Genomic DNA, 25,528 nt, shown 5'->3' with positions numbered 1-25,528 from the left:
CTGATATTTATAAATAGGACTTTCTTAAAGAATTTCCTATTTAATATAGATTGACTTTTAGGGTGATTTTTATTTATATTGACTTGTTTGGGATTTTTTTATCTTCTGTTTTGTTATTTTTGAGTATCTTAGGTTGTTTTGTTTTTGCTTCTTTTAGGGATTAGGAGCAGACAGCAAAAACCTGTATCCTTTCCTGCTCCCAATTATTCAACTGAGTACAGATGTTTCCCAGCCTCCACATGTTTATCTTTTGGAAGATGGTTTAGAATTATGGTAAGAATATTAATTTGGGATCTCAACTTTTCTTTTATTCCTTCCTTTCTCCATAAATTGCTCTATAGAATTTGGCTTTGGGAATATGTTGGGATTAAGTTTAATTCTTGAAAGGAAAGATTTCATGAGAGGTTAGCAAAGTTGGAATTAGACTTTACTGGATATACAGAAATTATTTTTCAACTTTATTTCTTTAATCTATTGAGTGCTGAGACTTGTCTCAAACACAAGATCTGCTAAAATTAGCAATTATTTTTACTATATATTTAATATATGAGCAGTTAGGAAACACTTATTAAGTGCCTAGTGTGAGCCAGACAATGTGCTAAGTGTTGGTGATACAAAAAGAGGGGGAAATAATATATATTGAATTCAACTATATATAAGGTAAGAATAGGAAATAACAGAGGGAGAGCACAAGTTTGAAAGGGCTTCCTATTTAAAAAATGGAATTTTAGTTTGGAAGTCAGTAGGTCAAGTGGGGGGGGGGGTGGACTCCAGTAGAAGAACATGCCTTGGAGGCAATTATTTTCTGCCTTGTATTATATAATGTTTTCATTCGTTTCTGTTTTGTTTACCTGAAGAATTTGTGAGCTTCTTAAGAGTAAAGGACAATATTTAATACCATGGAGTCCTGAAATTACTAGAAAGAGAAGTCCCATTCAGAGTAACCTCAGACAATTTAAAATACCTGGGAGTCTATTTGCCAAGGCAGACTCAGAAACTTTTTTTTTATATTTATTCACATTTTGTACAATGTTTTTTTTTGTTTTTTTTTTAAAGTGTCTGAGACTGGATTTGAACCCAGTTACTCCTGACTCCAGGGCCAGTGCTTTATCCACTATGCCACCTAGCCGCCCCCCAAACAGTGTTTTTTTATACATTAATAAAATATTCTTGTTTAAGAGTAAACAAAATACCCCCCCCCAAAAAATATAGATTCACTTGAGCAATAAAGTAAAGGGGAGAGAAAAAAATTAAAATTAAAATAAAAAAATAATAGTAATAATTGTAGTTATGGCCAGGTGGTGCAGTGGATCGACCACCAGCCCTGGAGCCCCGCTTCTTACTCCTGATGTCTATACCGTATTGAGTGTATATGCTGTTTTCTCTCCTAACCACCTCTGATGAGAGCAGATTCCCTCATTCCCCCCCTTGCCTTCCCCCCTTCCATATCATTACAATAGCTCAGTGTAATAAAGAAAAATCTTACTATATGAAATATCTTAGCCTATTCCCCCTCTCCTTTTTCTTTCTCCCATTACATTTCCCTTTTTTCTATTGACTCCATTTTTACACCATATTTTATCTTCAAATTTAGCTTTCTCCTGTGCTTCAACTATAAAAGCTCCTTCTACTTGCTCTGTTAATTGAGAAGGTTCATATGAGTATTATCAGTGTCATTTTTTTATATATATTTTTCAAGGTAATGGGGTTAAGTGGCTTGCCCAAGGCCACAAGGGCTAGGTAATTACTAAGTGTCTGAGGTCAGATTTGAACCCAGGTACTCCTGACTCCAAGGCCAGTGATCTATCCACTGTGCCACCTAGCCGCTCCTAGTGTCATTTTTCTATGCAGGAATACATGCAGTTCATCCTCATTAAGTCCCTCATATTTTCCCCTTCTCCTCCAATCTCTATGCTACACCTGAGTTCTGTATTTGAAGATCTAACCTTCTGTTCAACTCTGGCCATTCCAACAGGAACATTTGAAATTCCCTTGGTTCATTGAAAGTCCATCTTTTTCCTGGAAGAGGACGTTCAGCCTTGCTGGATAGTTGATTCTCAGTTGCATTTTAAGCTGTTTTGCCTTCTGGTATATTATATTCCAAGCCCTAAAAGCTTTTAATGTAGTTGCTGCTAAGTCCTGTGTGATCCTGATTGTAGCTCCATTGGTATTTGAATTGTGTCTTTCTGGCTGCTTGTAATATTTTCTCTTTGACTTGGGAGTTCTGGAACTTGGCTATAATATTCCTGGGGGTTAGTTTTTTGGGATCTCTTTCTTGGGGGAATCTGTGGATTCTCTCCATTTCTATTTTGCCCTCTGCTTCTAGGATATCAGGGCAATTTTCCTGTAGTAATTCTTTGAAAATGATGTCAAGGCTCTTTTCCTGATCATGACTTTCAGGTATTCCAATAATTTTTAAATTATTTTTCCTAAGTCTGTTTTCCATATCAGTTGTTTTTTCAATGAGATGTTTCACATTTTCTTCTAATTTTTCATTCTTTTAGTTTTGAAGTATTGAGTCCTGATTTCTCATAAAATCAGCAATCTCCTTGAGTTCTATTCTTTTTCTGAAGGATTTGTTTTCCTCAGAGAGCTTTCTGGCCAATTCTGCTTTTTAAAGCATTCTTCTCCTCAATAACTTTTTGAACTGTTTTATCCATTTGACCTAAGCTGGTTTTTAGCATGCTATTTTCTTCAGCATTTTTTTTGGATTTCCTTGACTAAGCTGCTGACTTCATTTTCATGTTTTTCCTGCATCTCTCTCATTTCTTTACCCAATTTTTACTCTATCTCCCTTATTTGATTTTCAAAGTCTTTTTTGAGCTCTGTCATAGCTTGAGCCCAATTCCTGTTTTTTCTTGGAGTCTTTAGATACAGGAGCTTGTCCTTCCTAATTTTCAGACTGAGTGTTTTGATCCTTCTTGGGCTCACAGGCAAAATATTTCTCAATGGTGTTCCTCTTGTTTCTTTGCTTGCTCATTTTCCCAGCTTGAGCCTGGTTTCGGGGTGCTTCCTCAGCTTTTGGGGCACCCCCCACAGGGGTCTCAGTGTGTAAGGCTCTGTCCTCCCTCCTGGTCTGTGAATGACCATATGTGCCCCTCTCTGCGATGAGGCTGAGGTGGGGAGGGCCCTACTGTTCTATGGGGGGGGGGGGGGGCTAGACTGGGATCAGGATCTGAATGTGGTCAGAACCCCAGAGTCCTGTTCCAGGGGAAGAGCTCGGCAGTCTCTCTTCACTCCCCTCCCTAGGTTCAATGGGCTCATGCCCTGGGGGCTCCTGCTTACTAGTTCTGCCTGCTTGTTTCCTGGATCTGGACTGCCTTGGCCACACTGCTAGCTGTGTGCCCTGAGGGCTGGGCTTCACGTACTTGCTCTGGCAGAGGGTCCCCCCCCCCCCCCCCGTTCCCCCAATTTGTTCCCAGTGCTTCATGGGGTGTAGGTCAGGGAAGTCTTCTGCTGCTGTGAGCCGTGGCTCCCAGCACCCTGGGGCTGCTGCCAGGAGGCTGAAGTTTTTTCGCTCTGGCGGGCCGCCCCTCCGACCCTGGGGAGCAGAGCCTTTCTGCTCTTTTCCAGGTTACCTTGAGTAGGAGAACTGCCTCACTGTGTCCCTCTGTGGGTTGTCTCTCGAAAATTTAGAGTCCTTAGTTAGAAGTTTTATGAGAGATCGCCTAAGACAGGATCCTTTCTGGTTGTCATCTTGGCTTCGCCCCCCTCAGAAACTTTTTGAAAACAATTATAGAACACTTCTCACACAAATTAAATAAGATTTAAATAACTGGGCAAACATCAACTGCTCATGGATAGCTAGAGCTAATATAATAAAATGACAATTGTACCAAAACTAAACTACCCGTTTAGTGCCATACCAATCAATATTCCAAAAAATTACTTTAATGAGTTAGAAAAAGTTGTAAATAAATTCATATGGAGAAAGAAAAAGTCAAGAATTTCCAGGGTGAAATGAAAAAAAGTACAAAAGAAGGGGGCTTAGCCCTACCTGATCTAAAATTATGTTATAAAGTATCAGTCATCAAAAGTCTGGTATTGTCTAAGAAACAGTGGTGTGGGTTGCCTAGGTGGCACAATGGATAGAGCAAGCCACTTAACCCTATTGCCTTGCAAAACCTAAAAAAAAAAAAAGATAAAAAATAGAAAAAGAGTGGTGGACCAGTGGAATAGACTAGGTCCAGTAGCAGGAAATGATTATAGCAATCTGCTGTTTGATAAACCCAAAGAGTCCAGCTATTGGGATAAAAACTCTGTTAAAAACTGCTGGGAAAATTGGAAGTTACTATCGAAGAAACTTAGATTAGACCAACACCCCACACCATATACCAAGATAAGATCAAAATGGATACAGGATTTAGACATAAAAAACAACACTATAAGCAAATTAGAAGATCAAAGACTAGTTGACCTGTCAGATCTATGGAAAGGGAAGCAGTTTATGACTAAGGAAGAGATGGAGAACATCACTAAATACAAACTAGATGATTTCGATTACATTAAATTAAAAGGCATTTGCACAGACAAAACTAGTAACCAAGATCAAAAGAAATGTAGTAAACTGGGAAACAATCTTTACAATTAATGTTTCTGACAAATGACTCATTTCTAAAATGTACAGAGAACTGTGTTAAAAAAAAACCCAAGTCATTCCCCGATTGGCAAATGGTCAAAGGATATGCAAAGACAATTTACCGATGGAGGAGATCAAAGTAATCCATATGTCATATGAAAAATTGCTCTAAATCATTACTCATTAGAGAAATGCAGATTAAAGCTTCTCTGAGGTACCACCTCACACCTCTCAGACTGGCCATTATGACCAGGAAGGATAATGATCATTGTTGGAAGGGTTGTGGGAAATCTGGGACACTTTTTTTGTTGGTGGAGCTATGACCTCATCCAACCTTTCTGGAGAGAAATTTGGAACTGTGCCCCAAGGGCAACAAAAATGTGTAAACCCTTTGACCCAGCAATACCACTACTGGGTCTATACCCTAAAGAAGTGTTGAAAACGGTAAATACATCAGTTGTACAAAAATATTCATAGCTACATAAAGTAGTAAAAATAAATCTAAAAAATTTTAAATGAGAGAAGTTATTTAAATATATTAACATATATTTTTAAATTGCTGTTTTCAAGTTTGCTGGGATTCTTAATTATGAACATATTATATAGTGAGAATAAGAATATTAATTTTGCTTTTGGAGATCTCACCCTATCCCTTGTGCTGTTCCTTTGTCTGCTCAGATGGAAGAGAATGGGACCAGAATTAGAAAGCCTCCATCCTCTCCCTTCCCAATCTCTTGTTTATAATTTACAATGTTTTTGGCACTTGGGGCTTCTTGTATTAATTTCTGCTGAATGATTTTCATACAATCTATTTACCCTTGACTTTCCCACTAAGCTTAAAACTATCACTTTAAACTGCCATTTAGATCATTTTCACCCAGTTTCCTTATTTGTTCCTAATCTGAACTCTAAGGTGCCATTAGGTTTCAAACCAATGATTCTCTGAACTCTATCTGAATATTAGAAAAAGAACAAAACTCCAAACTATAGCTAACATTGATATAGCAGTTACTGTATGGTAGGTACTTTGTTAAATGCCTTTACACTTATTGCCTTATTTGGTCCTCATAGCCTTTCTGAGCAATGGCTGTTTTTATTATCCCATTTTATAGTTGAAGAAACTGATGCAGACAGAGATGAAGTGATTTATCTCAAGTCACATAGCTATTAACTGTAGCTTGATTTGAACTTAAGTTCAAGTCCAGTAACTCTATCCACTTCTTCTTCCTAGCTGTAACGAGAGAGCTCATTCTTTTCTACTGTAAACAAACTCTTCTTCATAACTTCCCTATTTTGTTCATATTTGTTCATTATTGTTCATACCACTATTCTGTTTGTGGTGTCTATACCCAAACTTGAATTATCTCTCCCAAAACTGACTTTTCTTTCCCTTATATCTCATCTTTTCAGTTGCTTAAGTTTATTGATTTTACCCATGTATTATCTTTTTTTCCTTTCTTTCTGTTCCTACTCCTAGTACTCAACATATTTCTACTAATTATAATAACCTTTCATGGGATTTCCAATCCTTCAGTCTCTGACCTTTCCAATTTTCACAATATTAACAGTGATCTTCATAATGCAAAGGCCTTCTTAGCTTTGAAAAAAGTAAAAAAAATGTAGATTCATTACCACTGTGTAGTAGGCCAAGTTATGGCATTATCCTTAAAATTAGGAAGGATGTACTAAAAAAGTAAACTGCCATTTTAATGGGGGAAGGAGCACCCTTTTCTGCCATTTCACTGTCTGACTCTATTCTTATGTGCATATACATGTGCAGATTATGTAAGTTGTATATTGACTTTCTTGGATTTTTTAAGGAAATTTATTTTTCTCCTTATTGCTATGTACTGTGTTTCTGCTATGATTATATTGGGATCTTTTTTTTTTTTGTTTGTTTTGTCTTGTTCTAGGTTAGTGGCATTGGAAAACAGTCCATGTCTTACATCAGAGCTTCTTAGAATTTTTCAGAACATGTCCCCACTTCTTGGTATGTGTTCAGTTGTAAAATATTTGAAGTTTATATTTACATTAAATTTTTCAGGCATTTTAATTTTTTATTTCCATGCTCTTATTCAAAAATAAATGATTGTATTTGAATAATTTTCAAAATTTTCCTTCTGCTTATTATTTATACATACAAATATTTAATTGTAAAATTGAAATAAGTTGTTGGATAATATTGAAAAGAACATAATTTCAACTGTTAAACTCTTAATGAATGTTCCTTGTGTTCATGTTATTAATGTTTATGTGATCAATTAACTGTTTAAGAACTTTGGAAAATAGAAAATGGGGCGGGGAACACATCCCCTGATTTTTATAAAGATTCAAAAGATCAGATTCAGCAAATATTTTGTAGACTAGGAAATTTTATGGTAGAAAAGTGATTATCTAGCATGCACCCCCTTATTTTTTTGAATAGAAAACTGCTCATAAAATGGAGACAAGTGCCTAGGTCAGATAACTAGTAGATAGGAAAGCCAGGATTTAGACTTGAGGCTTGATTATTTCTAGTCCTACTCTGAGTAGCTTTAACAAGCTCAGATTGAATATGGTGAAATACTACTATTCATGATGTCTTGGTTATCTTTCTGTTTTGTCTTCATGAGTTTTTTCCTTTTTATTTGATTTTCTTGAAGATTTAAGGTTAGTTAGCCCTCAGTATATCTACTTTAAATGAAAGGTGAAGAGTAAGCAGAACATCTAAAGGATTAGGCCAGTGTACATTTTAAAAAGGAAATTCATTTTGTAGCTTGTGATTTAAAAAAATTATTTGAAAAGCAGAAAATATTCCATTAATTTTATATTATGCCATATTGCTATTTTAATTATAATATTGTTAATATGAATAGGTAACATTGGTTGTGGGGTTAATTTAACTTAAATTAGTGATCCTATGTTTGGGGAACTCTGAATCCTTTTACTTAGATTGTGAGATTGCTAGTGCCTGTTTTTTTTTTTTCTGCTCAAAGAAATACATTGTTGCTGTCATATTTGCATTATTTCCTTGTGAGACTATTTTGTAAAAATGAAGGGCAAATCTTATTGCATTTCTTGCCTCATTTCCAATCATTCAGCTTTCTGTATCTCCCCTTTAGCCAATTTGACTGTATATTTTCTCTCAACAGCATTATGTATTCCTCCATAACTTTTTTACTCTTTTCCTCTCCTCTTTGCATCCAAATTATATTCAGATTACAAAACCCAATCAAATTCAGAAATTTATGGTGTTCAGAGAAAAGAGATGTTTAGTAAAAAGCTAAAAGCATTCTCTGAAAACCATGAATCATTTTCTTTAGCAAATTTTCTGTACAATTATTTTAACATTTCTGTGTGACATTTGTTTTGTTGCATTTAATTGTGACTTCTCATGTATTATTTTATTATTCACCTATATTTTTATTTAGTCTTGCATTGAGAAGTCATAGAAAAGCAGAATCACTTTGCCAAGTATTTGAAGCATTGTCTTGAGGTGGGGGGGGGGGGGGGTTGTGGAATGATTATTTTGTTTCCAGAAAGCAAAACAGTGTACAGTGGTGAGAGAGAGTGAGAGAGCACGAGATACAGTTCTGTTCCGTATATGAAAAGCTTTAAGAATGAGAACTGTTCAGAAATAGAATGGAGTGTCTTGAAACTAGTGTATTTTTCTGTCTATGGAGATATGCAACCAGAGGCTACTCTGAGGATCAACAGCTCTGACTTTCTTGTTGCTTTTTACCCAGAGAACCCTTGATACAAATTCCGTTCCTTGAATGCTCGCATTTCTCATCTTTGCCTCCCAGATTTCCAGGTTTCCATTAAGATTCAGTTTATATCCCAACTTCTGCAGTAACTTTTCCAAAGTTTTCCCCTGTTAATGCCTTCCGAGAATACCTCCCATTTACTTGGTATATATCTCATGTATACATAATGATTTTCATGTTTTTCTGCCCCCCCCCCCAGTATTTTGTGTTTTGTCCCCTCTTTGGAAAAAAAGAGAAATTTGAAATAGATATGTATAGTCATTCTGCATCTTGAATCTGTTACTACTTTGTCAAAAAGTGGATAGTATCATCCAAAATAAAATATTGGATGTAGCTAAAAGATTTAAGAATTATATTGTTTTACTGCATCTATGGATGGTTATGTTGTAATTCTGTCTCAAATTTATAATAATTTTTTAAGGTTACAGATCAACTTAAGTACTGTTATAGTTGCTGAAAATATAAAGAAAAAAATGAAATGGTCTCTGCCCTGAGGGAGGTAATTTTTTTTTTTGTAACAAGAAAGTGGTTTTAAGTATATTAAAGGTAAATTAAAACAATTTTATTTGGACACTACCTGGGGTATCAGGAAAGTCTTTCCACTGGACATAGAACAAACTGTATTTTGAATGGAGCTAGGAATTCTAAAAGATAGAGGTTAGAAGCAAATTCATTCTACACATATGAGACGGTCTGTATAAAAGAAAGAAAACATGATAAAATGCTATGCAAAGAGACCATATTGGCTAGAACTTCCAGCCACAAAGACTTCTGAATGAAAGAAAACTGGCTAGCTTTTATCAACTCTATCAAAAACATGACAATCACGTCAAATTAAATAATGATTACATAATTCATCGAGAGACTTAGTGACTTCTTTGACTTCAGAAATACCTATGAAAGCATCCAGAAGCCTCCTGGAAGTAGTAGTCCATGAATAAAGCATCATTAGTATAGGAAACAAGCCAACAGTCTCCTAGGATTTCCAGTGCTTGATCATTTGAGACTTATATTTTGCAACGATGTGTATTAATTAGAAGAGACAGCGAGCCTTGGAAGGCTCAATGAGTTTTGCAACCCATATTGAGGACTTTGAAAATAGCTGGTGGCAGCATTCAGATATTGATGCTCCAGACCCAGGGATTTTGGAGTCCCTAGTTCTTTGTCCTAAGATGCTTTTAGAAGGTCTGAAGATTCAGTACTTAGAACCTCAAAGATCCAAGTGGATCCAGCTTAGGATCCAGTGCAGGGAAATTAGATGATAGGTTTGTTCCAGCATGTAAAAGCCCAGCAAAGAGGCAGAATCCTGTAGCACAAGCACCAGTTTTGCAACTAAGGTAAAGGAATAGCAAATTGAAGAGCATACAGACCACTCAAAAGATAAGCAACTATCCAACTATAAGCAACTATTCCACTTATGTGGATGAAAGTGAAAAACTTTCATGACACATTTTTCTACCACCCTCCCCTCCTACTATCCCCCTCTTCCCCCCTGCAGCAAACAGTCTGGAAAAAAGGTGCACGTGTACTTTTGTGTTTAATGTGTATATATTATTCATTTTGTATATGAGGAATTAAGATTAAGGGAAATGTAAGAAAACCATGGGATAGGAAGGAAAAATACAAGTTAGAAAAATGTGAACATAGTGTCCATTTAGATTCTGTGGTGTGTTTTTTTTTTGTTTGTTTGTTTTCCCCTGGATGTGAATGACATTACCCTTAACAGATTTCCTAGAATTCTTCTAGGTCTCTGAACTGCTGAGAGGAGCTGAATCCATCATAGTTGATCATCTCATAGTGTTGTTGTTAATGTGCACTGTTGTCTGTCTGTTTCCTTCGCTCTGCAACAGTTCATGTAATTCTTTCCATACTTTTCTAAAAATCTGGCCATTTATGGTTTCTTATAGAACAATAGTACTCTATAACATTCTTATGCCATAATTTGCGCAGCCATTCCCTAATCGATGAATATCCCCCCTCAAATTCCAATTCTTTGGTACTATAAACAAATCTATAAATATTTTTGTATATGTAATGCCCTTTGGTGGAGTTGTGAACTGATCAACCATTGCCTAAAGAACAGTAAAACTGATTATACTCTCTGATCCAGCAGTACCATTACTAGGCCTTATAGCCAAAAGAAATCATAAAAGTGGGTAAATTCCCACATGTTCAAAAATATTTATAGCAGAGGCCTTTTTGTAGTAACGAATTGGAAAAAAGACTATCTCTATGAATACTTAGAAATATGGAAGCAAAAGATTAAAAAAATGTTCTGGAAGAATGATATAAAACTTAAAACAGAAAGTTATGAATATTATCCAAGTTATAGACTCCCTGAAAATTAGAATAAAGAGAAATCAGTGACTTCATGAACCAGCAAGACATATTAGAACCAAATCAAAAGACTGAAGAAAATAGAATAAATTGTAAAGTATATCTTATTAAAAAAAATTGATCTAGGAAAACGAGAGAGAGAGAGAGTTTAAGAATGATCAGATTTCCTGACTATTATAGTTCAGGAAACTGCAAATGAGAATTGTTCACACTTCTTAAAATCCAAAGGGCAAAAGTAAAATTGAATCTACTGATAACCTCCTGAAAGGAACCCACAGTCAGAATCATATAAGATGAAATCTTTGAATACATATTCTAAAAGGCAAACAGTGTAGAATTACAATCAAGAATAATTTATCTTTCCAAATTGAGTATAATCTTATGGGAAAAATAGATCTTTGTTGAGGTCTATTATTTTTAATACTACTCATAAATTAAGGACTCTGGGGCATTTGTAATTAAAAAACCTCAGCTGAATAATAATTTTAAGATGCAAACATAAATTTATTTGAACATCTGGAAGAGTCTGTATGAAAAAGAGAAGAAACAAATATCCCTTTGCCATTATTGACAAATTAACTTTAATATATTCAGAAAGAATTGAAGGAGTTTGACATTAAATGTCAAATTGGCTTGGATAGTTCTATATTGACAGTGTTACTAGGAGATTTAAGAAAACGAAGAGTAAAAGTAACTCAGTCATGTAAGAAGGATAAAAAAGGTATTAGAATTTAGGATTTGTCTTTGAAGCCCTAGCATAAGCTGCAATGCTTTGTACATTGGTGTTTGTTAATTGAATCTTTATATCCATTTTATAGGAGAAGAAATAGCAGTATAGGTTCTTTTTCTTGGCCATGATCATTTTGCTAGTATATCTCAAAGACAGGACTAGTACCAAGTTTTTGATTCTAAGCCAAGTAGGCTTTTTGTTTTTTAGGTTTTTGCAAGGCAAATGGGGTTAAGTGGCTTGCCCAAGGGCACACAGCTAGGTAATTATTAAGTGTCTGAGACCAGATTTGAACCCAGGTACTCCTGACTCCAAGGCTGCCTAGCTGCCCCTCAAATATGCTTTTTGGGGGATCATGCTTCTCTGTTCTGTTTCTATCAAAGTTCTGAATGGGCTATTGATTAATTTGATGCCTTTTTGCCTTTCCCACAGATTTAGTGTGCTTTCCTTTACTTTTCTACTCTTTCCATATTCTAGATCTCATTAACATCTGGTTCCTTCCTGATGGGACATAGCCTCATTGGACCATTTTTTTCAGCACTAGCTTTATTTTTTTTGATCATTCTTCCTTGATCTAGACTGGGAAATGGAAATAATCTTTGTCCCCCATTGCCACTTGGAGATTCTTACACCATTGTCACTCAATAATCTTTCCTTTGAGATTTCATTCAGTCCACATCTACCACTCAGATCCTCATTCTTATAGCTGTTCTCTATAATCCCCCAGGTTATACTTAAATTATTATTTTTTTTAATGTTTTTAGTACATGACTCAAAATCTTACTCTCTTTTCTGATTATTACTCTCAAAGTAGGGAACTTTGCTATAGGTGTTGATACTTTCACAAACATTCTAGTCTTCCCATTCTTAAGTTTTCTTATTTGGCATACTCTGCTTCATTAGTCCAACTAAGCTACATGTCAAGATTGTTATACTCTTGATCATCCACAAATGAACCAAATCTGACCACAGTCTTTTCACATTTCCTCCTCTTTCTCTCTGCTTTCCAAAAATCAGACTGTTCTTCATCTGTTTTAGTTACCTCCAGTCCCTTAATCCTAAAATCTCTTCCAGGTTTTCATCTCTTTTTTTTTTAACCAATTTTTTTGGGGGGGGGACAAGGTTTTTTTCTCCCTCCCTCTCTCCCTTCCCTTTTTCTTCTACTTGATAGAAAGCATTTTGATAGGCTCTACATTGTAATCATGCTAAACATAGATTCATATTGATCATGCTGTGAGAGAAGGATCAAATCCAAAAGGAAGAAAGACAACATTAGAGAGTAAAAATGACATTGAAAATAAGACTACTTATAAAAATTGAATAATCTTTGGTCTTCATTTAGACTTCATACTTCCTTCTCTGGATATGAATGATATTTTCCAATCACAAGTCTTTTAAAATTGTCTTGGATTATGAAATAAACAAGTCTGTCATAGTTGATCATCATCCCATGTTGTTATTGTGTATAATATGCTTCTGGTTCTGCTCATCTCACTCAACTTCAATTCATGCAGATCTTTCCAGCCTTTTGTGAAATCCTGTCCCTGATAATTTCTTATGGAATAATAGTGTGCCATCACATATGTATGCCACAATTTGTTCAGCTGTTCCCAAATTATGGGCATCCTCTCAATTTCCAATTCTTTTCCACTACAAAAAAAAGCTACTATGAATATTTTTGTATATATACTTCACCTCCATTCTTTTTTTTTTTTTTTTTTTTTTTTAGGTTTTTGCAAGGCAAGTGGGGTTAAGTGGCTTGCCCAAGGCCACACAGCTAGGTAATTATTAAGTGTCTGAGACTGGATTTGAACCCAGGTACTCCTGACTCCAAGGCCAGTGTTCACCTCCATTCTTAAACTCTTCTCCTTTCTCCATCATGTCTCCTTGGTTCAATTCTACACCTTTGCTCTTGAATCCCTTCTTCCTTTATCATTTTGTTAATCAGACCCTTGTAAACCTCTCAGTTTTGGATTGCCACCACCATCTCTCATCTTTGTTACTCAGTATGTGCTGCTAAACAGAGGTGGAAAAAAATCTTACAACTGTGTTGACTAGGTTTACTACAAATCTGTATTACGTAATTTGAACTGGACTTTCACTGTTGCTAGTCAATTATTTTATACCTCCTTAACTCACTATTCTACTTACCCCAAACCTTTATTCCCCTTTCACACCTTCCATGACTTCCTCTGCCCCACCCTGTCATCTGAGAACCTTGCCTCATTTTGCTAGAAAAATTGAATCCCTTCTCTTTTCTTCTTTATCTTATATTATCAAAATGTTTTAGGTCACTTTATCTGCTCTCATCTATTTCTCAGAAAGAGTTGAAAGAGAAGTTTGTTTCCTGAACAAAGACCAAAGCCCATTTCCTGGATAAAACCAACTTTTCTACACACACAATTGATCCCATTTCATCTCAAGTTCTCCAGCAGGAATCTGCTTCCTACCTATCTGATTATTTTTTTCTCAATCTTCTTTGCTGGATTTTCTTCTAAATCATGTCCACTAACTGTGACTATCCTTCAGGGCTCTATACTGATCTCTCTTTTATTCTACTTTCATACTATTTCACTAGTTTCATCATCTTCCATGGATAAAATTGTCATTTCCAAGATGATGACTTTTCAAGGTCAGCCTCTGCTGATTATCACCAACTTTAGTCTTCAGTTGCCATTTCCATTTCAAGAAATCTCAAATTGGTTGTCTCATAGACAATCTATTGAAATCAGCATGTCCGGAGCTAAATTCAAAATCTTTTCTCCAAATTCCTCTCTTTTCCCAATCTTTCACATTCCTTTTGATGGAACCAACATCTTCTCAATCTCCCAAGCTTTCAACCTAGGCATGAACTCAACTCCATAGTCTCTCTTTTTTTCTGATTCAGTCATTTGACAAAACCTGTTAGATTTTACCTTTATAATATCCCTCTTCCAACATGCACACATATGATATATGGGATAACATGCTATAACACAGCATCCCATGATACAATATAATTTAATATGATGTAATATCCAATCTCCTCAGATAATTATCACCATCCTATACAAGTCTTCATCTTCTATATTTAGAATATTACAATAGTTTGCTGCATGCCACAGGTCTCTCCTCATTTAAGCTCTTCCTTTATTCAGCTATATTTTTTTAATTGACAGTATAGTGATTGGGGCTGCATTTCTATGAATGTAACTTTAAATTATTGACTATTCTTAGTATTCTATTGTAATTCTTTTAACTATTGGCCATCAGGACAGGATAATTGTTACTTTAAAAAAGTGCTTAGCAAATTGTAGTTTCTTGAAATGTATAACAATTAGTTATACTTTTTATTCCACATATTTTAAACAGCACAAATACTTCATGTAAAACATGCAAGACACCAGATAATGTTTGTTTATGATTGGTATGAAATTGTTTTATTGAAATATATTTTAAAGCAAATATACTCCTTAGTTGAGCAATGTACAGTTGTAGTAATTGTTGAAAATAATCATACATTTTAGATTTGGGAATATTTGCATAGATAGTATACTTTTATTTTTTATGTAAACTAAAAACAGTGAATTCAGTTTAGTTCCCTTGACTTTTTTGAGCGTATCAGAATTAATAGATATTATTGAAGTGGAGTTAGATTAAGTGCTGATTAAACTTTGGAATTATGAGGAAAAGGGGCAGCTCACAAAAAAAGTGACAAGGCATGTAAATAAAAACCCATCAAGATATATTTTCATGCCAGATTAACCAATTAAAATGAATATCAAACAGATTCTATGGGAAGAGGATTATTCTGGAGTCTTGGATTGCAGAGTTGGAAAAGTTATTGGTTCTGGACTCAGGGAATTTTCACTCTAGTCAATAAATATAAGAATTATGGTAACAAGTTAGATGTGATAGGCAAACATATATAGATAAGGTGAGTTTGGAAAAGAACATTATGCAATTCGGGCAATCATGCAGTTTCCTAGACTTCAAAGAGAGAGTAGTACTTCTGTTACATGGTGGGTAAAGGAATTCCAGGAAAAGAAAAAAAGGAAAAACATGAAAATCATAAAGTCAAAGAAAATGAAAAGATAATTATGTAGTGCTCCATGTTAAGTACATAGCTGTGAATCTTAATGGGTAATACCATAGAATGGAGAACCCTAAGTGCTAAAGAATTTGTATTTTATTTAGTGGATAGCAGGAATTTATTTAAAGATTTGAACATGACCATATCTGTGCATAAATAAGATTGCTGTAGCAAGGCATGAAGAAATGGTTGTTTCAGGAAAGAGTCTTGTGATAGATAATATACTCTGATATTTAGAAACAAGTTTTGAAATATTTAAATATATGCCATAGTACTTGGTAGAATTCAGGAAAGACTGTTGAACTTAGGAGACATTATTTTTCATTGAATTTTCTTAAAATTATTTCACTGTTATGGATAATTTTGATATTTTATTGAACTATTTGAAATTTATTGTTTTGGCAGAACTAAGTTCCGAAAATCTCAGAACCTGCTTTAAGATCATCAATGGTTATATCTTTTTGTCATCAACTGAATTTCTACAGGTATGTTGCCATAACAGTTGCATATCAAGAAATGATTATATTTTCCCCATTAATTAGTGACTTTACAGTATTTCATTGTAAAAACAAGTATTATTTAGATATTATTCATAATATATTTTAACTCATCTTTTTTTAAATAAAGGGAATATATTTCTCAATTATTCTCTATTAGGAGTAGAGGAATTAATATTATTTCCTAGATAAATGAAAGTTCAGACAGTTCCCTAGTTCCTGACATATCCAGAGTGAATTACTGGATAAAATACCTTCTTTTTATAAAATGTTATTAAAATAGTGTAGCTTTTTAGAAATTTAAAGTAATATTCTTTACTTCCACATTTGATCCTTTATTTTGAAAGAAATATCTGCCTATCTGAAGAATTCATCTACTTATCAATACCCATTTAGAACAAACTCAAGGATACTGTCCAAATTCTTGGTGGTTGTACATTTATTTAACTTTTTGCTTTACATAAATTGAAAATGAGTAAGGGCTTGGGAATCAGTCTTGGTTCTACTGTATATTTTTTTAAAAATGGAATTTGACATTAATGCAAGAATGCAGGAAAAATTCTTAACAGTTTTTAATGGCCTTATAATAAATACATCTTTTATAATATTAGAAACATGAGTTGTCTACTGGAATAAAATCCTCATCTTTTTGTTTGAGAAAAAAGTTTATTTTTGTATATTATTTATTTTATTTTATGAATATCAAAGCTGTTATAGTGTTTAGTAATTTAATGCTTACTGTGAAAACTTTCACAACATAATATATTTACAGATTAGTGTTTGTTTTTTTGTTAAAGTTCTTCACAATTGAATTTTAGCAATTTTGGAGATTATATATATGGATTCATAATATGCATATACGTTGAATTCTGATTGAATTTCAGACTTATGCAGTAGCTCTGTGTCAGTCATTTTGTGAGCTGTTAAAGGAAATTACCACAGAAGGACAAGTTCAAGTGCTTAAGGTATTGTCCTATCAATTTTATCCCTCATGTGATTTGGTTTTTTTTTTTTTTTTTTTTTGGTTCTACCTTGCAAACTTGGATTTTCATAGTGAGTTAGGATGAGTGTGTGAGAGCATAGAGTTCATGGAGTTCTCAAAAGATAAACTGTTACAGCATAATACAGCCAAAGAAGTGTAGGAATATTCTTCTCCACGGAAATCTTTAGTAAAAGGCAAAAGATTTATTCGGTTTGAAGAGAAATCAGAGTAAGGAATATTCTTTATAATATTTACTTCATATACCATCCAAATTTCAGGGAGATAAAATTGAGGAATGTTCACCATCCAGATAACATACTATGGAGCATGAAGCCAAAGTGATGGAAAGAATTGTTTAAAACTAAATTTTTTGAAGGTTTAAATAGTATTTGAATACAATAAAACTTGGGCTATTGAGAACCTTCAAACAATTCTTGTTTTGCCTGAGTTTTCTAGTTATCTTATAGTTTCTCTCCATTAACAATCACAAGTTTATTATTTTAATCACATTGTAGGGAAATTTAAATCAAAAGTATCACATTTCCCTTACAAAAAATACAGAATAGGAAGCATGTTATTTTCTATCAAGAATGATTGTTATTATGATCATAACTCATTTTCATTTTGAATTACATTTATTTATACTATTTAGAATTTACAATTTATACTATTTAGTCTATCTAGAATTATATGGATCTGGAATCTTGTGTTTTTGAATTCTTTGTTTTTTTCTTACCTCACTGCTGTCAACCATTCTCTAAGGTGTCAATGTGCCTGCCTTCAAATAGTTTTTAAAAGATATTTCGTGGGATAGACAAACAGATGCTCAAGATAACATTATAAACTCTGTTAAATATTTTTAGAATAATTTTTAGAATAATAAAAGGTACCTTGAATGTGTATCTTCAGGTACTTAGTGATTAGTAACAGTAACAGCAGTGCAACAAAATATTGTTCAGTTTGAATCTCTAAGCTTTGGCAACTACATTGGAAGTCAGTGGACAATTATGAGAGATAAAGCACCTGTTGCCTTCCTGATTTAGCTGTCATCATGGGGAAGTGACATATTGGAACAAAGCCAGGCAATGAGATTTTGTAGAAACATAGAAAAGATCTAGGAGGTGAAATTAAATCAGACTGATTGTAGAATCTGGTACTATAGAAGGGCAGTACAAGTCAGGAATGAACTGTAGAAGACAGTAGGAACTAAAGACAGCTGTAAAAGGAAATTACCACCAAGGGACAGTTCACGTGCTTAAGGTATTGTCCTATCTATTTTGCTTCACGTGTATGGAGGAGGCATCAAGAAGTGAAAGAGAAATTATAACTAGGGCAGTTCTAAAGGAGGAAGTAGAGTTGTTTGGGATGGGCAGTCATGAATGAGTTGTGAGTTGCGTTGACCTAGGGAGTACCCATTTTGGTAAACCTTTGGTAAACATTCTGTTTGGAGTATATTTTGCAACTCTAAGGTAATGTGACTTTGGATTATTTTTACCAATTTGGTTATTTCTCCAGTTTTATAGAGGTTTTCAAACCTAGAATTCTACTTCTTGAGTCCTTCAAATTTCAGTTTATTATTTTGTCTTGATGTTTAAATAGGTAATATTCACGTAGCTTTTCTGCTTGTTTTTTTTTTAAAGAAAGCTTTTTCTTTTAGTTTTTTTTTTCCAGGCAAATGGGGTTAAGTGGCTTGGCCAAGGCCATACAGCTAGGTAATTATTAAGTGTCTGAGACCAGATTTGAACCCGGGTACTCCTGACTCCAAGGCCGGTGCTTTATCCACTACACCACCTAGCCGCTCTCACATAGCTTTTCAAACACCATTTAGCAAGAAATTAATATCTGAAGGTAGATTTTTGAAATTTGCTAAATTTGGCCTTTTTTGGAATTTTAGGGTAATTTTTTCCTATTAGTTCTCTTATCCTTAACATTGAAAGTCCATGTTATCTGCGCAAGTTTGACCATATCATTTACCTTCTCTAAAAGTTCAATGGGCACCCTTGGATCAGAAAAAATAATTCCTTTCTTTGATATTTTTAAAGCCTTTCTTATCTGGCTTAGCTTATATTTAATATATTCTCTGTCTTATTTTCTTCCAGCTAAGTTCAGGTATCCTTACTTATCATTGATATTCTGTCTCTCATCTCTCTTCTCTCTCTTCTCTCTCTTCTCTCTTCTCTCTCTCTCTCTCTCTCTCTCTCTCTCTCTCTCTGTATGTATGTGTGTGTGTATAAATATATATATATATATATATATATATATATATATATATATATATATATATATATATATAATATGTATTTCTGCTTAGGTGGCCCCATTCCTAGAATTCTCTCCTCTTACTAGAACTCAGCACAAGAGCTGCCTCCTACATGGAACCTCCCCTTCTAAAGCAGCTAGTACCTTCCCCAGATTACTCTCTATCTGTTTTGCTTATGTATTTACTTTGTATGCATTTTGAATCTACTATGCTTATATTTTTAACCCTTAGAATATAAGCTCTTGAGAACTATTGAATTTAATTTTTTTAAATTGTAACTTGTACACTGTGAATGTACAAGTAGCCACTTAATAAAATGCTTGATGATTTATTGATTGATGTGTCTGTGTAATTCAGATAATATTTCTGATTTGGGTATACATTCGTGTATTATACTCAGTACACATTAAAGTGTGTTATGTGATATGGCATGAATATATATTATAATGGAAAATATTTTACCATCATATTATCAGTTCATGATTTTTTAAATTTATTTTTTATTCTCATTTGGTACAAATGTTCTTTTTGGGAGAAAAAGTAAAGGGGAGAGAAAAAAATTAAAATTAAAAAAATAATAGTAATAATTGTACGTATGGCCAGGTGGCGCAATGAATGAAGCACCAGCCCTGGAGCCAGGAGCACCCGAGTCCATATCCAGCCTCTTAAACCCAATAATCACCCAGCCATGTGACATGCAAGCCACCCAATCCCCACTGCTCTGTAAAAACCAAAAAGAAGGAAAAAAAAGACCCAAAATAAAATAAAATAGTTATAATAGTAGGGGTGGCTGGGTGGCAGACAGAGCATTGGCCCTTGAGCCAAGAGCACCTGAGTCCAAATCCGGCCCCAGACATCCAAAGATCACCCTGCTATGTGGCCCCAGGCAGGCCACCAGCCCCACTTGCCCTGCACCCTCCCCCAAATAATAATAGCAAAAAATGTGCTTCAGTCTTTGTTCCAACACCATCAACTCTGTCATGAGTGGATAGCATTCTTTATGATAAGTCCATCACAAAAGTTACTTCCATATTTTTCCAACGTTGCCATTGCTGATCGCAACTCCCTCTTTTCTTATTTCTCCACTATCATGTACTATATTTTCTCTCTCCTTTCACTCTGACTCTGCTGTAGGGTTGCTGAGTGGCGCAGCAGATAGATCCCTGGTCCTGGGGCCAAGAAGCCCTGAGCCCCCATACCACCCCTTAGGCCCAGAATCCACCTGGCCCTATGGTCCTGGGCAGGCCATCCAATCCCAGCCCCTTACAAGAAGTAAAAAAAAGAAAATGTGTTATATCTGACCACTGTCCCCCCCCCATGATCCATCCTCTCCTCCTTTATTCACTTCCCCACCCCTTCCCCCTGCTCCCCCCTCCTTCTTACTCCAGTTGTCTATACCCCATTGAGTATATTTGCTGTTTCCTCTCCTAGCCATCTCTGATGAGAGCAAAGGTTCCCTCATTCCCCCTTGCCCCCCCCCTTCCATATCATTGCAATGGCTCATTGTAATAAAAAAAAATCTTATTATGTGAAATATCTTCCACTGTTCCCCCTCTCCTTTTTCTTTCTCCTATTCCATTTCCCTTTTTTTCTATTGACTCTATTTTTACACCATATTTTATCTTCGAATTCAGCTTTCTCCTGTGCTTCAACTATAAAAGCTCCCTCTTCCTGCTCTATTAACTGAGATGGTTCATATGAATATTATCAGTATCATTTTTCTATACATGCAGTTCATCCTCATTAAGTCCCTCATATTTCCCCCCTCTCCTCCAAACTCCATGCTTCACCTGAGTCCTGTATCTGAAGATCAAACCTTCTGTTCAGCTCTGGCCATTCCAAAAGGAACCTTTGAAATTCCCCTGGTTCATTGAAAGTCCATCTTTTTCCCTGGAAGAGGACATTCAGCCTTGCTGGGTAGTTCATTCTTGGCTGCATTCTAAGCTCTTTTGCCTTCCGGTATATTGTATTCCAAGCCCTATGAGCTTCCAATGAAGTTGCTGCTAAGTCCTGTGTAATGCTGACTGCAGCGCCATGATATTTGAACTGTGTCCTTCTGGCTGCTTGTAATATTTTCTCTTTGACTTGGGGGTTCTGGAACTTGGCTATAATATTGGGGGTTGGTTTTTTTGGGATCTTTCTCAGGGGGATGGGTGGATTCTCTCCATTTCTATTTTGCCCTCTGCTTCTAGAATATCAGGGCAATTTTCCTGTAGTAATTCTTTGAAAACGATGTCCAGGCTCTTTTCCTGATCATGACTTTCAGGCATTCCAGTAATTTTCAAATTATCTTTCCTAAGTCTGTTTTCCATATCATTTGTTTTTTTAATGAGATATTTCACATTTTCTTCTAATTTTTCATTTTTTTGGTTTTGAAGTATTGATTCCTGATTTCTGGTAAATTCATCAATCTCCCTGAATTCTGTTCTTTGTCTGAAGGATTTGTTCTCCTCAGATAGTTTTCTTATCTCTTTTTCCATCTGGCCAATTTTTCTTTTTAAAACATTCTTCTCTTCAATAACTTTTTGAACTGTTTTATCCATTTGACCTAAGCTGTTTTTTAGCATGCTATTTTCTTCAGCATTTTTTTGGATTTCCTTGACTAAGCTGCTGACTTCATTTTCATGTTTTTCCTGTGCATCTCTCTCCTTTCTTTTCCCAGTTTTTCTTCCAACTCCCTCATTTGATTTTCAAAGTCTTTTTTGAGCTCTGTCATAGCCTGAGCCCAATTTCTGTTTTTCTTGGAGTCTTTAGATGCAGGAGCTTGTGCTTCCTCATCTTCAGACTGAGTATTTTGATCCTTCTTGGGCTCATTTGCAAAATATTTCTCAATAGTCTTCCTTTTGTTTCTCTGCTTGCTCATTTTCCCAGCCTGGCCCTGGTTTTGGGGTGCTTCCTGAGCTTCTGGGGCACTCCCACAAGGGTCTCAGTGTGTGAGGCTCTGTCCTCCCTCCTGGTCTGTGAATGACCATATGTGAATCTATAATCAGTGATCCTAGGCTGAGGTGGGGGGAGCCCTGCTGTTCTGTGGGGGGGCCTAGACTGGGATCAGGATCTGAATGTGGTCAGAGCCCCAGAGTCCTGTTCCAGGGGCTGAGGACAGATCTCTGCAGTCTCTCTCTCTCTCTCTCTCTCTCTCTCTCTCTCTCTCTCTCTCTCTCTCTCTCTCTCTCTCTCTCTCTCTCTTCACTCCCCTCCCTCAGCTCAATGGGCTCATGCCCTGGGGGCTCCTGCTTACTGGCTCCACCTGCTTCTGTTTCCCAGTCTGGGCTGCTGAAAGACCAAGCTGTTTGCTGTGTGCCCTGAGGACTGGGCTCCACGTGCTTGCTCTGGCAGAGGTCCCCAGCTGTTCCCCCACTTTGTGCTGGTGCTCCCCGGGTTGCAGCTCAGGAGACTCCCCCGCTGCTATGAGTTGCGGCTCCCAGTCCTGGGGCTGCCTCCAGGAGGCTGAAATTTTTTCACTCTGGCGGGCCACCCCTTTGGCTGGCTGCCCTCCAACCCCGGGGAGCAGAGCCTTTCTGCTCTTTTCCAGGTTACCTTGAGTAGGAGAACTGCCTCACTGTGTCCCTTTTTTCGGGTTCTGTCTCTCAAAAGTTTAGTTAGAGTCCTTAGCTTATGAGTTTTTATCAGAGAGCTCCTAAGAATTGATCCCTTCATGTCACCATCTTGGCTCCACCCCCCCCCAGTTCATGATTTTAAAAACATTTAACATATATGTACATCAAAAGATTTCATTCCAGAGCAATGTCCTTTTTGGACCTTAAAACACTCGTACTTGAAAAGTACTTTTTAAAAAATTGTTTTCCTTAACAAAAGAAATTTAAATATAGTATCATAATGTGATTGGAGGTTTGTTTTCTTTTAAATGGAATGGAAGATTCTTTTGCTTAAATCTTGACTTTTTTATATAAATACTGAAGGTAGAAAATAATTTCCCTCTAGCCTCCATTTATTCTATTCTTTCTCTCCATTCACCCTATCCCTTCTCATGACCCTTCCAACCCCCCCCACCCCCACCCCCCCTTCCTCTGTCCTTTTTCTCCCATTATTTTTCTCTCCTGTTTTCCTCTGGGGTAAGATAGATTTCTATACTCAGTTGTATGTGTTTGTTAATCTCTCTCTGAGCCACTTCCTATGAGGGCAGCTAGATGACACAGTGGATAGAGCACTGGCCTTCGACTCTGGAGGACAGCAGTTGAGTTTGGCCTCAGACACTTAACTCTTAAAAGCTGTGTGTCCTTGGGCAAGTCACTTCACTCTGATTGCCTTTCATCCAGGACCATCTTCATTCATCCTGATTCATATCTGGCCACTGGACCCAGATGACTCTAGAGGAGAAAGTGAGACTGCTGCCCTAGCCCAGCTTCCCCTCACTCAAATCCAGTTCATGTGCTTCTCATGACATCATCACCTCTCTGATGTCATGGTCTTCTTTGAAAATGAAGGACAATTATTATTATTACATTATTATTACTCCATTACAAAAGCTTTTTCTTGCCTCTTAGGTGAAATAATTTAGTCCGTTATCCCATTCTACCTCTTATTTTCCTTTCTCCCAGTATATTCCTTACTTGTCCATTAACTTAATCTTTTTAATATATTATACCTTCAAATTCAGCTTCCTCCTATGTCTTACCTTTATATGCACCTTCAAACTGCCATAATAAATTAGAAAGTTCCTGAGAGTTATCAGTATCATCTTCCAGTGCAGGGGTTCAGCATCATACTTTTCCCTTTCTGTTCACCTTCTTTGTCCTTCACCTGAGTCCTGAAATTGAAGATCAGACTTTGTTTTCAGTGCTGGCCATTTCATCAGGAAAGTTTGAAAGTCTCCCATTTTATTGAATGTCCATTTTCACCTGTAAAAAGGATGTTCAGTTTTGCTGAGTTAGTTGATTCTCGATTTTAATCCAAGCTCTTTTGCCTTCCAAAATATCATATTCCAAGCCTTATGATTCCTTAATGCAGAAGCTGCTAAATCTTGTGTTATCCTGACTGTAGCTTCATGATATTTAAATTGTTTGTTTCTGGCTGCTTGTAATGTTTTCTCCTTAACTTGGGAGTTATGAAATTTGGCTTTAATATTTCTGGGAGTTTTTATTTTTGGATCTCATACAGGATATGATTAGTGGATTCTTTCAGTTTCTAACTTATCCTCTGCTTCTAGGATATCAAGCCAGTTTTCCTGGAGAATTTCTTGAAATATATTATGAAAGTTGGTTTGTTTTTTTTTTGGTCATCACTTTTGGGTAGTTGAATAATTTTTAAGTAATTTCTCCCGGTTCTGTTTTCCAGGTTGGTTGTTTTTCCAATGAGATATTTCACATTTTCTTCTAGTTTTTCATTCTTTTGGTTTTGTTTTATTGCTTTTTGATTTCTCATAGTCATCAACTTACCATAGCTCCATTCTACATTTTAAGGAATTATTTTCTTCAGAGAGCTTTTGTATCTCCTTTTCCATCTGGCCTGTTCTGCTTTTTAAGGCATTCTTCCCTTGTTGGTCTTTTGGACTTCTTTTTTCATTTGACCTAAACTGGTTTTTAAGATGTTATTTTCTTCAGTATTTTTTATGATTCCTTCATCAAGCTGCTGACTTGGTTTTCATGACAAAAAGTCACTTTTTAAAATTAATACCTCATTGTTTAGTAAATGTTAGTTTTCACTCTGGGAATTCCTTACAATGATGAAATCCACCAGCCCCTCAGTTACCTTAAATATAGCCAATTAGCTAATTTAGGGAAGGTAAAAGCATTTCTGAAAGAAACAGTTAAACATATACATAAGAAATCTTGTAGTTGCAGACTGTTGATATGTTCAGAATATTTGTTTTTTATTTCTATTTAATAAAGTTATGAAAGCTTTGTAAAGTTATCTAGAGAAAATTATTGGAAACATTTGAACATGTATTAACAGTATTTTAATATTTTAAATTTAAAGTGTAAGTCTTTTACCCATACTTCCTTGAAAGAAGGATTTGTTGTTTCTCATCTTTGTATGCTTAGAGTTCATTTTGTACAGGTACTGAGTGACACATATTAGGGCTAAATAAATATGTGTTGGATTAGATTAACTAATATCAAAGGAGCTTTCTTAATTACAAAAATTTATTCATGCCTAAGATTAAAAAATGCTTTTATTCATTTTGAAAACTGATGTTCTATTGAATTAATCATCTCTAGACTGATGTTTCTTTATTTTTTCCCCTTTGAGTTGCTGATAATATATCTGTTTAATGTTTTTATTAAAGTCAACTCCATGTAGGTTTTCTTTGTCAATATAATTATCAATAGCATTATAGTTCTTAGTAAATAAACATGCACTAACAAAA

General features: G+C 35.5%; 1 protein-coding gene and 1 non-coding gene across 3 annotated transcripts in view; one reads left to right on the top strand and one right to left on the bottom strand.

Moving 5' to 3' along the window:
• Nucleotides 1-25,528, top strand: part of IPO11 (importin 11) — a 196,945-nt gene that overhangs the window by 96,458 nt on the left and 74,959 nt on the right. For both annotated transcript variants that reach the window (XR_012471534.1, XM_074200996.1), the window contains exons 21-24: nucleotides 158-273; nucleotides 6,493-6,569; nucleotides 15,867-15,946; nucleotides 16,843-16,923. Coding sequence is in view for 1 of the 2 variants with exons in the window: in XM_074200996.1 (XP_074057097.1) it covers nucleotides 158-273; nucleotides 6,493-6,569; nucleotides 15,867-15,946; nucleotides 16,843-16,923 (354 nt within the window). In the remaining variant the exon portion in view is untranslated. The remainder of the gene's footprint in view (nucleotides 1-157; nucleotides 274-6,492; nucleotides 6,570-15,866; nucleotides 15,947-16,842; nucleotides 16,924-25,528) is intronic.
• Nucleotides 17,055-17,172, bottom strand: LOC141503888 (U5 spliceosomal RNA). The gene has a single exon (XR_012473168.1). It is a non-coding gene; the product is annotated as a U5 spliceosomal RNA (small nuclear RNA).

This window comes from Macrotis lagotis, chromosome X (assembly GCF_037893015.1).
Source record: "Macrotis lagotis isolate mMagLag1 chromosome X, bilby.v1.9.chrom.fasta, whole genome shotgun sequence".
Classification (NCBI taxonomy): Eukaryota; Metazoa; Chordata; class Mammalia; order Peramelemorphia; family Peramelidae; genus Macrotis; species Macrotis lagotis.
The sequence above is the reverse complement of the archived record's forward strand: the minus strand, read 5'-3'. Positions and strand labels throughout refer to the sequence as shown.